Below are 14,571 nucleotides of genomic sequence, written 5' to 3'. Positions count from 1 at the left end.
TTGATGTTATTATTTACTGTATTAAAGTGTTGTTTTGTGGGATATGAAGCTACAGTATTTTATGACCAGCAGTGAGCAGGTTTCAAACTAGATTTTCAGTGATTTGATGAAGTTTAAATTCAGATAAAAAAATGTATTTTTTAACAATAAAAATGTAAAATTCCCAGTTGGCCCAGATAGAGTGAGACAAACATTACAGGAATATTATAGAATTGACTGTATATGATATCAGCTGTTTTCTTGTTGAAATTATTGCTGAAAAGAACATCAGAAAACATTTGGTCACAAAATAATCTTAACTGAAGGTCCAGTGTCCCAAAAACTAATCGGCCAATTTGAAGCAGTAAGACGAGCTTTGTTCTATATATATTTAATCATATTTTTAAGTTTTTTAAACTTAATACATACTGTATAAAAGATTATTCTCTGTGGTGTTTTGTAGTGTGTGAAGCTACAGTATTTTATGACTCAGCAATCACATTTCAAACCAGATTTTCAGCGTTTTGAGTAAATTCAGTTTAAAAAGTATGTTTAACCACAAAAATGAAATGAATTCCCAGTTGGTCCAGATAGATTGTGAGGTTATGTACAGTCAAACTACAGGAATATTATAGAATTGACTGCAAATGGTTTCAGCTGCTTTCTTCCTGTGATTAATGATGAAAATAAACATTTAACTATATCAGAAAACATGGCACAAAATAATCTTAACTGAACTGAGTGTCCTATAAATCAATACTGATCAGCCAATTTGAAGCAGTAAGACATGAACTTTTTTCTATACATTATATAATATTTTAAACTTCATATATGTAGTGTATAAAACTGTGGTGTTTTGTGGTGTGTGAAGCTTAAGTATTTTATGACTATCAGTGATCAAGTTTTAAACCAGATTTTCAGTGAAGTAAATTTAATTTAAAAAGGTTATTTTTAACAACAAAAATGAAATAAACGTTGGTCCAGATAGTGTGTGAAGGCTACATGACAGGCAAACTACAGTATTATAGGGATGTTATCGAATATACTGTACAAACAAACAACTGTGAAACAATAAGTATTTAAATAGGGTTGTTTTTTTGTTTTTGTTTTTTAAAAAAAGGTCAAAAAATTAATAAAACAAAAAACAAAAAAAAACTTTTTTTTTCAAACAGTGTAAGAGCACAAGACATCCAAAGCAGCAAATGTTTAAATCTGCCTGCCTCTGTGTTTTTTCTCTTTGCGCTGGCTCCTCCTGCTGAATCTATTCGCTTCTCTTTAATCTGTTGATTCATCAAACGAGGCTGAAAGCAGGAGATGGGAATGCAGGAGGATCAATAGGATCCATGTGTGCGCTCTGTGTGTGTGTGTGTGTGTGTGTGTGAAAATGTGCCGTTATTGTTTCTGTGAGGGTGTGGCGCTCGGCCTGCCTCCCCTGGCAAGCAAGTGCCTGTGGGAGTGGCGCTGTGTGTGTGTGTGCGTGTGTGTGTGTGTGTGTGTGTGTGTGTGTGTGTGTGTGTCATTTGATTATGTGCCAGATTTCTCTCCCTCTCTTTCTCCATCTCTCCGCTGGTTTAATCCTGCCATCTGTGTCCACACGGGGGCGACGTCTCTCCGCAAAAACGGAATGAAATGTGTCATTAAAATGCTTCTAAACCTTTTATCAACATGTGGTGTTCAGGGTCAAAGGTCAGAGAATGAATAACAATTGAAGAGAGAGGTACTGACACTCCTAGACATAAAAACACATTAGATAGGTTGAGTTGAGCAATATGATCAAGAATCAAATAAAAAGTGTGTAAGATGTTAAATGTACCATTAAGTAACATTTTACAACAGGTAACAACTCAAGCTCTTTAGCTGCTAGATTGTATTTTAGAGGCAAATTTCTAGAAGAGAATTCTCTCAAACTTGTTGTCTTCCAATCAAAATGTAGTCTTTTTAAACTATTAACTGAGTAAATAATCATTATAAGTAACTATAAATAACAAAACAGCCAAAAAACATCTGGACGTATATATTAACTTCTGTAAATATAAGTATATAACTTGAGTTAAGAAAAAGAATCAAACACACAAACAAAAATGCTGACAACATAAAGTTAAAAAATACAGATATATCGGTACATAGCGGACAACATATTTGCCCGTACTGATATATCTGTGACAGGCCCATATCGACCGATAATATCAGCTGATCTTTATATCAGTCAGACTCTAATCGTCATCACTGCTTTTTTCAGTTCTCTGTCAAATCAATTTCCCCACACTGTTTAGTCATCATCAGTTAACTGTTTCTTTGTGTTTCTTCTTTATGAATAACCAAAGTGTATTCTAAATTTCCCTCATGGACTGACAGTGTTCTCTCCTTTCTTTTGGCTTCCTCTCTTTCTCTCTGTGTATCAGGTGCTGGATGGTCTGTTGGCCCAGTGTGGAACCGTAGAGAACTGTGAACAAGGTAAGACCCCTGAGCTTTAACCTCACCGAACACCAGTGACATTACACCATGTATGTACAGTTTTGAATATAACCTAACATGAGAAGGGAAATAGAAGCAAGTCTAAATCAGGGGTGTTAAAGTCATTTTAGTTCAAGTGCCACATAAAGCCCTTATTTTATTTAGTGTGCCAGACCAGTAAAACCATTGTATAATAACCTACAAATAATATGTAACATATATATATTATAACTTTACTATAATAAACCATCTATTTACAAAACAGATGAACAGTCTGAGATGTCTTCAAGAATGAGTGGATTTCAACAATATTATCGCTCAGTTTGTTTCAGATTATTTAGCACAATTGACAACATTTTGCACAAAACTTCAATATATAAATTGTTAATAAATGGTTTGAATATGACCACATTCATATTCATTGTTTTCTGGTCAAGGTGGAAAAAACCCCTTTTTTTTTTTTTGCAATTTTTATACTTGTTTCATGCAAACCTATCTCGTGGGCCAGAGTAGACCCCATTGGCGGGCTGGTTCTGGCCTGCATTGTTAAAGCTACATTTGGTGCTTTGCTGGCTCTAAGTGGTACCAGGGTGATAAATGCTGTGTTCGTTCTCAAAGTTAGTATTTCTCAGACTTTAATATACACAAAAATCATGCAGGAATTCATACAGATAAATATATATTTGCCCCATTCAGTGTACTTAATCTTAAATAACACATGTCAAACTCACTTCAGAGGAAGAAGAAGGTAGCAGACACACTGATGCAGCATCTGTACTATTTTGTCTATTTGTGAGTGTTGCACCTGCTTGTCAGCAGCAGTTACAGCATCTTCCATAAAGTTCTTATTGAGTACTTGAGCAGTCATAACTGTATACACTGCAGACCCATTCAAATTTTCACTGACACATGAATAAACCTGTGTGTGCTGTATTTAACAGTCTTTCTCTCTCTCTCCTCAGTGAACACAGACAGTGAGACTGCAGTGGTTAATGTTACATATGCATCCAGAGAGCATGCCAGGCAGTAAGTTTCTTCATCCCTTTTTAATATTTTGTTAACACTCTTTGTCTCTTTCACTTCATCTTTGAAATCATCTTGCTCTCCTCTATCTAAAAGTCACTTTTTCCCCCTTTGATTCTGCCTGTTAGTTTAAATGGAATTCCTCTTTCATATTTTACTGATTTTACCTGCCTGTTACTGTCAATCACTCTTTCAAATAACTAAAGGATAAAATAATGATATCTAGATGTTTAGAACATCTAATCGATTAGATTTACAAAGAAGTTTCCCAAAAAAACTGCACCGTAGTTGTATGTTCTATGCTGTTCGTGTGCCATCTAGTGGCCTTTTGAAAGAACAACAACTTGAAAGTCGAGCTTTGCCTATCAGTCTCTCATGTCTGATCAGAAGCATTGTGGTCTTTTTACTAAAGTAAAGTTAGCATCACCACACTGTAGAAATGTTCCATTACAAGTAAAAACTATATGTTTATAGTTTATAGTTACTCAGGTACAGTGACAAAAGTATAAACAGAAAAATATATTTTAAGTATCATAAGTCAAAGTCAACACACTACAGGTAATTCATGGCTGACGCAGACCTAATTTGAACAATTTGATGTACTGTTGGGTAGTTAATTTATCATTTTAACAGCTGATGAGATGTTTTATATTAAAAATATTATTAACCATACAATAGCTGTAATTAAATGTATCAGTACAATAAAAAAGGACAAAACTTTCCTTTGAAATGTATTGCGTAAAAGTACCTTAAAATCAATAGAGTACTTGTGTAAATGTGCAGAGCTCACCTCTGTGGGCAAATTGTTTGCTGTTTTTCACAATAAAATGAAGAAACCCAAAGTAAAGATATATAAAGGTGCTATTTTGGATATTGTTAAGAAAAAATGTCCAGCAGTGTCCCTCACTTATGTTCATCCTTCTTATTTTACTTCCATTAATGTGCTCACAGTTATTATTAACTTATTTGAACTACACAGTGATAAAAATGGACAGAAACATAATTCCTCAGTAACTGATGAGGCCTTTTAAGAAAAATAGAGCATTAAAGTATTCTAATTCATTTGGATGTCTCTGTTTATGATTGACATACTGAGTGCTGCTCTCTCCCTCTCAGAGCCATCCAGAAGCTGAATGGATACCAGTTTGAGAACAACGCCCTGCGTGTCTCCTATATCCCTGATGAAACCTCTGAGCTGGAGGGAGGGCAGCGGGGTCCCGATAATGGCCGGCGCCCTGGCTACGGGCCCCGCGGTGGACCTCGTGGCGGGTCCCCCTCCGGGATGCCCTGCAAACCTCCACATGCCGACATCCCTCTGAGACTGCTGGTACCCACACAGTATGTGGGAGCCATCATCGGCAAAGAGGGAGCTACTATCCGCAACATCACCAAGCAGACGCAGAGCAAGTGAGTGCCGATCTAATGTGTGTATGTGTAAATGTGTGTATAGCAGTACCACACAGTTAGTTCACAGTTTGTCCCTGTAGTCTTACTAGTGCTGCATATCAGCAAAATTCTAAACAAGAATGGTGTTGGAAACCCCACTAATCACTCAAATCAATACACATTTTTCCTGATCACTGTTTACTCATTCATGCATTCACCTTCAACTTATTAGATATATCTAAGCTGGACAGCTACTGGCTTTTTGACCCTGTGTCAAAATACAGCAGGATGACTGTATCTCTTGACAGGTCAGATCAATGTAGGACTTGCACTACTTTAACGTAGTCCCTTACTGATTTGGTTGTTATGTGATCTGTGTGGGTATTTTTTAATGTGCTCATCTGTTAGTTCAGTTCCAGCAAACCTCAATAGCCTCTTGTTAGAATGCAGCACTGGCCAACATCAAGTTCAGTGTTCACTACAACACATTTAAGTTTGAGTTTCATTTGTACAATTGATGATAATCACTTGATTTGTTGACTTGTGTATATTGTAGTGAAATGTGGTCAGGACCAAAATAACTCCAGTATTTTCTGAACCTACTGAATAGAGTGACTTAACCCTATTATCAGCCTGAGGGATGTAGTAGTATTTCCCATCAACATGGTTGTTATATCCCTGAAAACCTCCCTGAGATCTCCTATATCTATTCATATTGTGCTGTATTGAAACATTTTGCACATAAAGCCAAAAAACACAAATATTTCAATATACATTTTTAGTTATCCACCCACCATAAAAAGTCTCCCATAACACCTATTCACATGCAAAATGATGGCATGTCTGAATAGGCAAGGCAAATGTATTTGTACAACAACAAGGCAATTCAAAGTGCTTTACAGAAAACAGAATATGCATCAAGATCAGATTCAAAAGCAACACATGGTGAAATAAAAAGACATTAAAATATGGTTTAAAGTGTTAAATTGGGCAAGTAATATCTTTAATTGTCCTGAAAAAAAACAAGTACTACATGGCACACCTGGGAGACGTACACTGCCTGAGAACTCCATGGTTCAGAGGGTTAATAAAGTTCTTCTGATTTTGTTCTCTCTCTGCAGGATTGACGTGCACCGCAAGGAGAACGCAGGCGCTGCTGAGAAGCCGATCAGCATCCACTCCACCCCTGAGGGATGCTCGTCTGCGTGCCGCATGATCCTGGACATCATGCACCAGGAGGCTAAAGACACCAAGACGTAGGTTTAAAAGAGCCATCCACCACACGATCCTACACAGTTACCTTAATGAAGCTCTTCTCAACATTAAAACATCTGCAATATTTTCAATATGTTAACATTTGGGTTGTGTTTGCAGTGCTGATGAGGTTCCTCTGAAGATTCTGGCTCACAACAACTTTGTCGGACGCCTGATCGGAAAGGAGGGACGCAACCTGAAAAAAGTCGAGCAGGACACAGACACCAAGATCACCATCTCCCCGTAAGACACACACACACTCTGGAATATCTTAATTGTCTCTTTTATATGAACTGATCACTGATCAGCTCCAGGTATCAATAATAAACATGGTTTGATGGTTACAGTCTTCAGGACCTGACGCTGTACAATCCAGAGAGAACCATCACACTCAAAGGCTCTATTGAAGCCTGCTGTCTGGCCGAGGTGGAGGTCATGAAGAAGATTAGAGAGGCCTATGAGAACGACATTGCTGCTATGAATGTGAGTCCACACACACCAATAACACACAAGTACTCCAGATACCACTGCTGAATCAAACCACTAACATTGTCTAAATTAAGTTAGACTTGTTCTACAAGTTTAAATATGGAAGCATCAGAAGTTTGATGTCTGAGAGGATTCTCAGTCATCCAGGTCATGGTTGTCTAAGGAAGGTTGAATGGACTTCTTGATTGTAGATATTTGAAGATGTTTTGACTCTCATCCTTCTTCATTTCTAACTGACTGGTGCAAAGTCTCAGGTATGTAACTTCTGTGGACTCAATATCAAGGTCATTGATACCACTTGGCGGCATAATGGTATAGTGGTTAGCACTGGGGTCAAACCTGCTAACCGCCTTGGGCCCTTCTGTGTGGAGTTTGCATTTTCTCTCCATGAATGCGTGGGTTCTCTCTGGGTACTCCAGTTTCATTCCACAGACCAAAAACATACAGGTTAGGTTAAGTGGTTACTCTAAATTGCCAATAGGTGTGAATGTGAGCGTGAATGGTTGTTTGTCTCCGATATGTTAGCCCAGAGATAGACTGGCAACCTGTCCAGGGTAGGGATGGGTATTGTTTTTAAAATGATGATACCAGTACTCTGTGCCAACATTTGCTACCCATTACACATTTTATACACTTGCTTTTATCCAACATAACAGGTGTGTAGAGTAGCCACACTTAAGTGCATCTAGGTGGCATCTTGGCAGCTGAACTGCTAAGCCTGCTAACTCAAATTCACCACGAGTTCACCACCACTGACGGGTTGTAGCTGATACCAGTTGGTTCATCAATGCTCCTGGCTCCTGGTAACAACAGTTGTTACAATTGTCACATGAGACCAAATTTAAATGGTTCTTAAGTCTCCAGGTTAAACAGCTGGGACTTCTCACCAATCAGTCAGAAGTGAAGAAGTATCTAAAACCAAGTGTTGGTACCCTCCATTTAAAGCCTCCTTGGACATCAAAGTTTGTGTGGTTGTGTTAAATCATGACACTGTAGACCTCCACAGTCAATGCTTTGATAAACTTCTAGTTTACAGTCTACAAAGCATGACATGTAATGAGAATGTAGTGTTTTCCATGTTTGCCACTTTTTTGCATAGTAACGAAGTACACCAGTGAGACACAGTCATTCTTGTAAAAACAGTAATTCTAAGTGTTAAATGTGCACCTAAAATTCTGGTGTTTTTGTCTGTTTTGGATGATAAAGTCATGTTTACATCACTGTGACCATTTTCCAAGGACTGGTTATTTTTTATTCTGTGCTACGCTTATCCTATAACTGCCTTAAAGTCTTCAATACTGAATACTAAAAACAAAGAACAAAACCATGAAAAAATGTAGCAAAATATATAAATGAACCATTAAACTGTGAAATAATTTAAGAAATTGTTAAAACTCATCATTATAGAAAAACTTCATTGCTGATTTTTCCTCAATCACACACGTAAATTTCCAGATGGTTTCTAACCTGGTGTCTCCACAGCAACAGACCCACCTGATCCCTGGACTCAACCTTGGAGCTCTTGGACTTTTCCCCTCTTCCTCCAACATGCCCCCACCTCCACCTGGAAATTCTGGGTCTGGTGCCCCGTACGGTTGCTTCGGGGTAAGAAAACCTGCTTTTTAGATGACCAAAATCTTGACTTCCTCCCTTTTTACACATTATTTTTATCCTCTCAAACCTCACAACTTTTTTTTACTGATTTAAATGCATCTACTTCTGAAAGACAAAACTGTTCCTTGACATCAGACATTAGGACTGTTATCACCTCTTTCTTTAAGTTGGTGCATCTCAGTTTTAGTGTGAATTTAGCTGAAATCTCTCAATTTTTATTAAGTGCTGGCTTCTAATTTCTTATAAAGTTGAGGTAACAACATCATATTCCCAAATAAATATTCAGTGTATATAATAGTCTATGCTTTGTGTGTTCTCAGGCTCCAGAGCAGGAGACGGTCCATGTGTACATCCCAGCTCAGGCAGTGGGAGCCATCATTGGAAAGAAGGGACAGCACATCAAACAGCTGAGCCGCTTCGCTGGAGCCTCCATCAAGGTCAGTACTGTACAGGTTTACCTTGTTTGTATAAGAGAACAACATATGAGAGAAATCTCCACTGAGAGAAGACAGATTTCACAGCTCTCAGTTAATGAAAATAGACACACACTCTTTCAGGTCACCCAAAGTCATTTTAAAAGCTCATAGCGTGAAGTTTTCGGAGCAGAAGCGTGTACTATTTTTGCCTCGCAGACCACATTCTGACACATTTGCCGGATCTGTACAAAAATCCAGCTCTGAAAACACCACTCAAGTAAAACTACAAATAACTACAAATTAACCCTTTATCTGGCAAATAACTATATTTGGTATAAACATCCAAAAGAGCCCCCCCTGTCTCTCTGTGAGGTAAAAAAAAAGACTAACTAATATAAAGTTTATTTACATTAACATTTTGATCCGAAGTCATTTTAAGGCCTTTTCTATTTAAACATGTTTTATCAATGTAAATATGAATGAATTACAGATGTTTGATGGTTTACAGACATACATGAGATGCTGTGTGAACGCTCCACATCAGCTCTTTTAACTAATATCCTAAGCTTGTGTCTATATGATGTGTAAATAATATTACTATAAATAAAACATGCTCTGTGTATTTACTGATGAAAAGACAGATGTTACAGTGTTTAAATAGTTAGCGTATTAATTATACATACTATTTCTAATTAAACCAATGATGCATTTCTTTATTTACCACCAGATTGCTCCAGCTGAATCTCCAGATTCTAAAATGAGGATGGTGATTGTGACAGGACCCCCTGAGGCTCAGTTTAAGGTAAAAACAAGATGCTGCCAGCTTACTACATTAATCACTGTTGAGATGATATTAAGATGGATGTTTAATTATCTGTCTCTTACAGGCTCAGGGCAGAATCTATGGCAAACTGAAGGAGGAGAACTTTTTCGGTCCAAAGGAGGAAGTCAAACTGGAGACTCACATCAAGATGGCCGCTGCCGCTGCAGGGAGGGTCATTGGCAAGGGAGGCAAGACGGTAAGCAACCTGACACTCTGTTCTCTCTACCTTTCCGCTACCTCCCATGCCATTCAACTCTATTACCTTCAGCCAGAAGGTTGTTGCTGCCTCCTCACGTCACCACGTTTTGCGTTTCCAGGTGAACGAGCTACAGAACCTGACAGCAGCAGAGGTGGTGGTCCCCAGAGAACAGACGCCTGATGAAAATGACCAAGTCATTGTCAAGATCAATGGACATTTTTACGCCAGCCAGGTAAGCTCCCCCACCTACTGTGTTACCTCGTCAGACTTAATGTCATGTCACTAAAGTGCTACAAATGATGTCATCAACAAAAGACCATAAAATATACACTGCAATTGACAAACTGCACTTTTTAAATATACACTACTGTGTAATATCAGTATTGCAGGTATACTACTACATCTATTACTTTCAGGTCAACGGTCAACATCAATATTACTGACATATTATTTATTGTTCTTTATCCTTAACCTTCTTGTTGATGCTCTTTCTATTTTTATTATCCATTTGCTGCTGCAATCCTGTAAAGTTTCACCACTTTAGGACTAATGAAGGAATATCTCATCGCATCGTATTGCATCGTATCATCTTATCTTATTGTATTGTATATCATCTTATCTTATTGTATTGTATATCTTATCTTATTGTATTGTATATCATCTTATCTTATTGTATTGTATATCATCTTATCTTATTGTCTTATTTTATCATATCATCTTATCTTACTGTATTATATTGTATCGTCTTATCGTATAATATAACATTTGAGCTTATTTTATTGTATCGTCTTATCGTGTCGTATCGTTTTATCTCATCAGTTCATATTGTATTGTAAGTTACAACTGCAACACTATTTCCAGTTCAGAATCCTCAATTTGAGTGACTGAATTTTAGTAATAAACATATGACTTCAATATAACTGTCAAATACACTGAATTGCTACCATATCCTCATTTACTTGAGGTCACAAGTCCTCATCTTGTATGCATATAATGATGAATGTATACTATTTATTTACATGAAATGTGTTGATTTGTTAAGTGGCTTGAGAATGCCTTGATTTAGTTGTATATGCAAGTTGTTACTGGCTAACATTTACAGTCCATCAGTGACATTTAACACTTCAGCTGCTTGTTGTTGCTGTAACATAGCAAATACAACTCTATAAAAGATAAGCCGTACTTTGTATTCAATTAGACAAAACTAGAAATGTATTCATTATTAAACAGTTAACAAGCACAGTTATACCCTAACACCATACGCCTAAATTATGCTGTAATTATAAACCACACATAAGACCCCGAAACTTACAGGCCTTCTTATACACTATTATACCTAATTATACACTAATTAGAAACCAAATAGGAGTTCCTCGTACACTGTTTCACACTGTTTTACAAGATCTAATTAGAAATCAAATAAATGCCATATCAGATCAAAAACATGCTATAGTTAGATGCTAATCTACCCTTATTGCCAAATTATGCTGTAATTAGATACCGCATTTAATGCTGCCAACATGAGGCTATCATAGATTAATTAGACAACGCAGGCTGTAATTAGACGAATTTAATTTAATTTATCTGGCATATAGTCAGAAAAAACAGAGAGCTCAGAGAACATTACATGTATTTGGCCTTTTATAGTTAAATTGCCTTATTGGGACATTTGTTGCTCATTAGAAGAAAATTATAATGTAAATTTAAGTGAGGACACACCTACACTTTCTTCAGCTGCACTGTAGTCTACTCAAGCTTGTGAATTTCTCTAACTGAAACACATGTTAATATTTTTGGCCACTTGGGGGCAGTAGAACAAACTGTAAACCCACATTGACATATCAATCAGTCAAACTTTATTTCTACAGCAGCTTTCATACAGGTTCATGTAGTTCAAAGTGCTTCACAGTTGATTGACAAGCTGATAATAAGACAGAACAAGTGATAACATAAAGAAAAGGAAGAAAAATAACGAAAAGAATTACAAATTTAAAAAAAAATTGAGACCAATAAACACAAGAGAAAATAAGTGATAAAATAAAGACATAAAATTAAAATTAAAACATAGAAAATTAAAGTACAATGAAAACAAAAAATTACATTTAATTAATTAAATTAATACATAAAATAAAGTAGAAAAAATTCAAATATGTCTGTATAACCATCGTCTCAGAGAAATGTCTCTCTTTACTCTCTAAACACTCACTAACTTTATCTGTCTATCTTTTGGTGTCAGCATAGGCAGCAGCTATATTTCCTCATGCAGCTTTCATTTCATGCCTCTCCTCTCTGTTTCCTCCAGCTGGCTCAGAGGAAGATCCGGGACATCCTGACCCAGGTCAAACAGCCACAGAAAGGCGGGATGGGCTCCGGCCCTCAACCCCAGGGCTTCACAGAGATGGGCAGCCCTACACAGGGACTGAGTCAGGAACACACACCACGCAGGAAGTGAGGGCCCCCACCCCCCGCACCATACTCACACACTGTGGGGGTGCGCCCCCCACCCCCTAGCCTGACGGACAGACAGACAGACACATGCACGGACGGATAGACGAGACGGACGGACGGACGGATACAGGAGAGCGACACACGGACCCAGCGATAGACAGGGAGAGATATTAAAGAGGGAGGGAGTACGCCCGATAGCCGGAGAGATAGATTGGCGTTTTTTTAAAGAGAAAGAGAAGATGAATCAAAAATCAAAAGTTGAAATGAATAATAATAATAATGAAAAAAGAGGATAAAGATAAAAAAAGAGACATGAGAACAGAGACCAGATGCCAGGCCAGAAGAGAGACTGAGTGAGGATGGAGGGATGAAGGAAAGGAGGGATGGAGAGAGGGAAGGGGCGGTGTCCTCCTAGTGTGCCTTAGAGGGGCTGCAGCCACCTCCTCATTCGCTGCTAGACTGGACGGGTTTAAACAACAGGAGCCGACATAACTCTAAATGTAAGGATGGAGCCTTACTGCTGTTGTTTACACCCGTCCACATCTGTTCACATCTGTTGCAGAGTGGGGGGGGGGGGAGGAGAGATGCTTGGCTGGAGACATCTGAGACACACTAGCAGGGGGGCCTGTTTGTCCCTCAGTTGCCCGCCACCCTTACAGACCTCTCCAACCATCTGCAGTCAGTCCTATATTTTAAGGGTGGTTTTTTTAAACATAGAGATATATGTATAGAAATGTTTTATTCAGAGCTATTATTGATAGTATGCAGTGAGGCGGAGCCGGGAGAGGGAGCAGGGAAACTGCTGCAGAGGCACATGAGGGAGTGGGGGCGGGTAAGGTGAACACTCACTCACTACCCTTAACCCCCCCCCCCCATCTTTAAGCCAATGAGAGTCTAGAAGAGGGGCCGCAGATGTTAACACTGCTCTTTGAAGACCTCTCCGAATAGCGGAGAGATTGGAAGAAAAAAAAAAGAAGAAAAAAAGAAGAAAATATGAGGTTGTAAATATATAATCTTCATGTAAATGTTAAGAAATGCTGCGTCTGGCCGCCTTGCCTTTTTTTTTTTTTTTTTTTTTTTTTTTTAAGAAAAAAAGGGGGGGTCTTCTGTATATTTCCCCAGTCCCTAGTCTATGATATGTAGCATAATGTAGCCTACAACGAGGCCAAGGGCAGGGGGGATAAACGGATGCACCCCCCCTCCTCCTTCCACGTGTTAACCGTGTGGCGGAAGGCGCAGCAAGAGACAGTAAAGGGAGCGGAGGTCGCAGCTGGTCCTGCAGTTCTATTGCAGAGGCTTAGCTCAAACATGTGAAACCAGTAGATTAAACAAAAAAAAGTAAAACATCAACTTTTAAAAAACTACAAAACAAGCCAGCAGCTATGCTCGCTGGTTAGCGGCCCGCACCTTAAATGGCATATTTTATATATATTATATATATATGATATGTGAGTTAGCCCGGCCCCTCGGGTGAATGTATTGAAGGCAGCAAGTCAGGTGTGAGATTTTGCGACACCTGTGTGAATAAGTCCTGCAATGACAGACAGACAAGGTGTGTCTGAGACTTTCTGCTCATTGCCTTCTTCCAGCGCCTGAGAGTCAAAGCCAGTCTCACACCAAGATGGCTTTTTTTTTTTAACCTCAGAAGAGCTGAGGGACTTCAAAAAACCATCCCTGCATTGAAGTCATGATGGCTTCTAATGCTTAAAGTTATTCAATGAGTCTGGCTTTAACCAAGCGCTGGAACCAAAACAAACAAAGGCAAAGTCTTCCAAAAGCTCCTTGCCTTGAGTTCAGAAAAGGTAAAATCAGACAGAAGGGAAGCAGCTTTCCTTGTTCTCTCTCCCGATCTGCTGAAGGCCTGTGGGCGGAGCCTCCAGACCCTGCCCGCGTATGATAATGAGGGGCGGGGTCTACGCCTGGACGCTCTCGCCAAGATTAGAACAGATTAGAGAAGAAATGAAAAAGAAAAAACCTACCTCAGGGTAAAGTTACCTCAGTATTCCTAACTTTTCTTTGCTTGCTGGTGTTTTATATAAGAAGAAAAAAAAGAAAAGAAGAGCTGATAGTCCTGAATATTTTTTATTTTTTTAAGGAAAAAAAAGTATTTTTTTTTAGGTATTGTCTTGTTGCTTTGGTTATTTTTTTCTGTTTTTTGGGTGTGATGATGGTCGAATGAGCTCAGGATGACGTGGAGGCTGTTTTTTCTTTTTATTTTGTTTTGTTTTCAGCAGAGAGTTAAAATGCTGGTCTAGAGAGGAAACAGGTCGAGTGCCATTTTTTTTTTTTTTTTTTTTTTTTTAAGGTGAGGGAACATGCTCTCCGTCTTCCTGAAGTGTGATTGGAGCCGTTGTCTGAAACAGAATATTGGCCAATGGGGAGTGGTGTTAACTTGAGAGGGGGTCCTTTAAAGGTGCACACGGTGAGCGAAACATGCCGCGTCATCAGAAAAGGGCGGTACCTTACTAACACATGATTGGCTGTTT

The 14,571-nt window shown here is 38.5% G+C and overlaps 1 protein-coding gene across 1 annotated transcript in view; it reads left to right on the top strand.

Annotated features, from left to right (window-relative positions):
- Positions 1-12,089, top strand: part of igf2bp1 (insulin-like growth factor 2 mRNA binding protein 1) — a 56,166-nt gene extending 44,077 nt beyond the window's left edge. The window contains exons 4-15 of the mRNA XM_053339124.1: positions 2,382-2,433; positions 3,396-3,459; positions 4,573-4,863; positions 5,964-6,098; positions 6,217-6,339; positions 6,444-6,579; positions 8,068-8,190; positions 8,520-8,636; positions 9,343-9,417; positions 9,503-9,634; positions 9,756-9,869; positions 11,940-12,089. Coding sequence (XP_053195099.1) covers positions 2,382-2,433; positions 3,396-3,459; positions 4,573-4,863; positions 5,964-6,098; positions 6,217-6,339; positions 6,444-6,579; positions 8,068-8,190; positions 8,520-8,636; positions 9,343-9,417; positions 9,503-9,634; positions 9,756-9,869; positions 11,940-12,089 — 1,512 coding nt within the window. The remainder of the gene's footprint in view (positions 1-2,381; positions 2,434-3,395; positions 3,460-4,572; positions 4,864-5,963; positions 6,099-6,216; positions 6,340-6,443; positions 6,580-8,067; positions 8,191-8,519; positions 8,637-9,342; positions 9,418-9,502; positions 9,635-9,755; positions 9,870-11,939) is intronic.
- Positions 12,090-14,571: the final 2,482 nt, after the last annotated feature.

This window comes from Scomber japonicus, chromosome 18 (genome assembly GCF_027409825.1).
Source record: "Scomber japonicus isolate fScoJap1 chromosome 18, fScoJap1.pri, whole genome shotgun sequence".
NCBI classification, from domain to species: Eukaryota; Metazoa; Chordata; class Actinopteri; order Scombriformes; family Scombridae; genus Scomber; species Scomber japonicus.
This window is presented reverse-complemented; position numbering and strand designations above follow the sequence as displayed.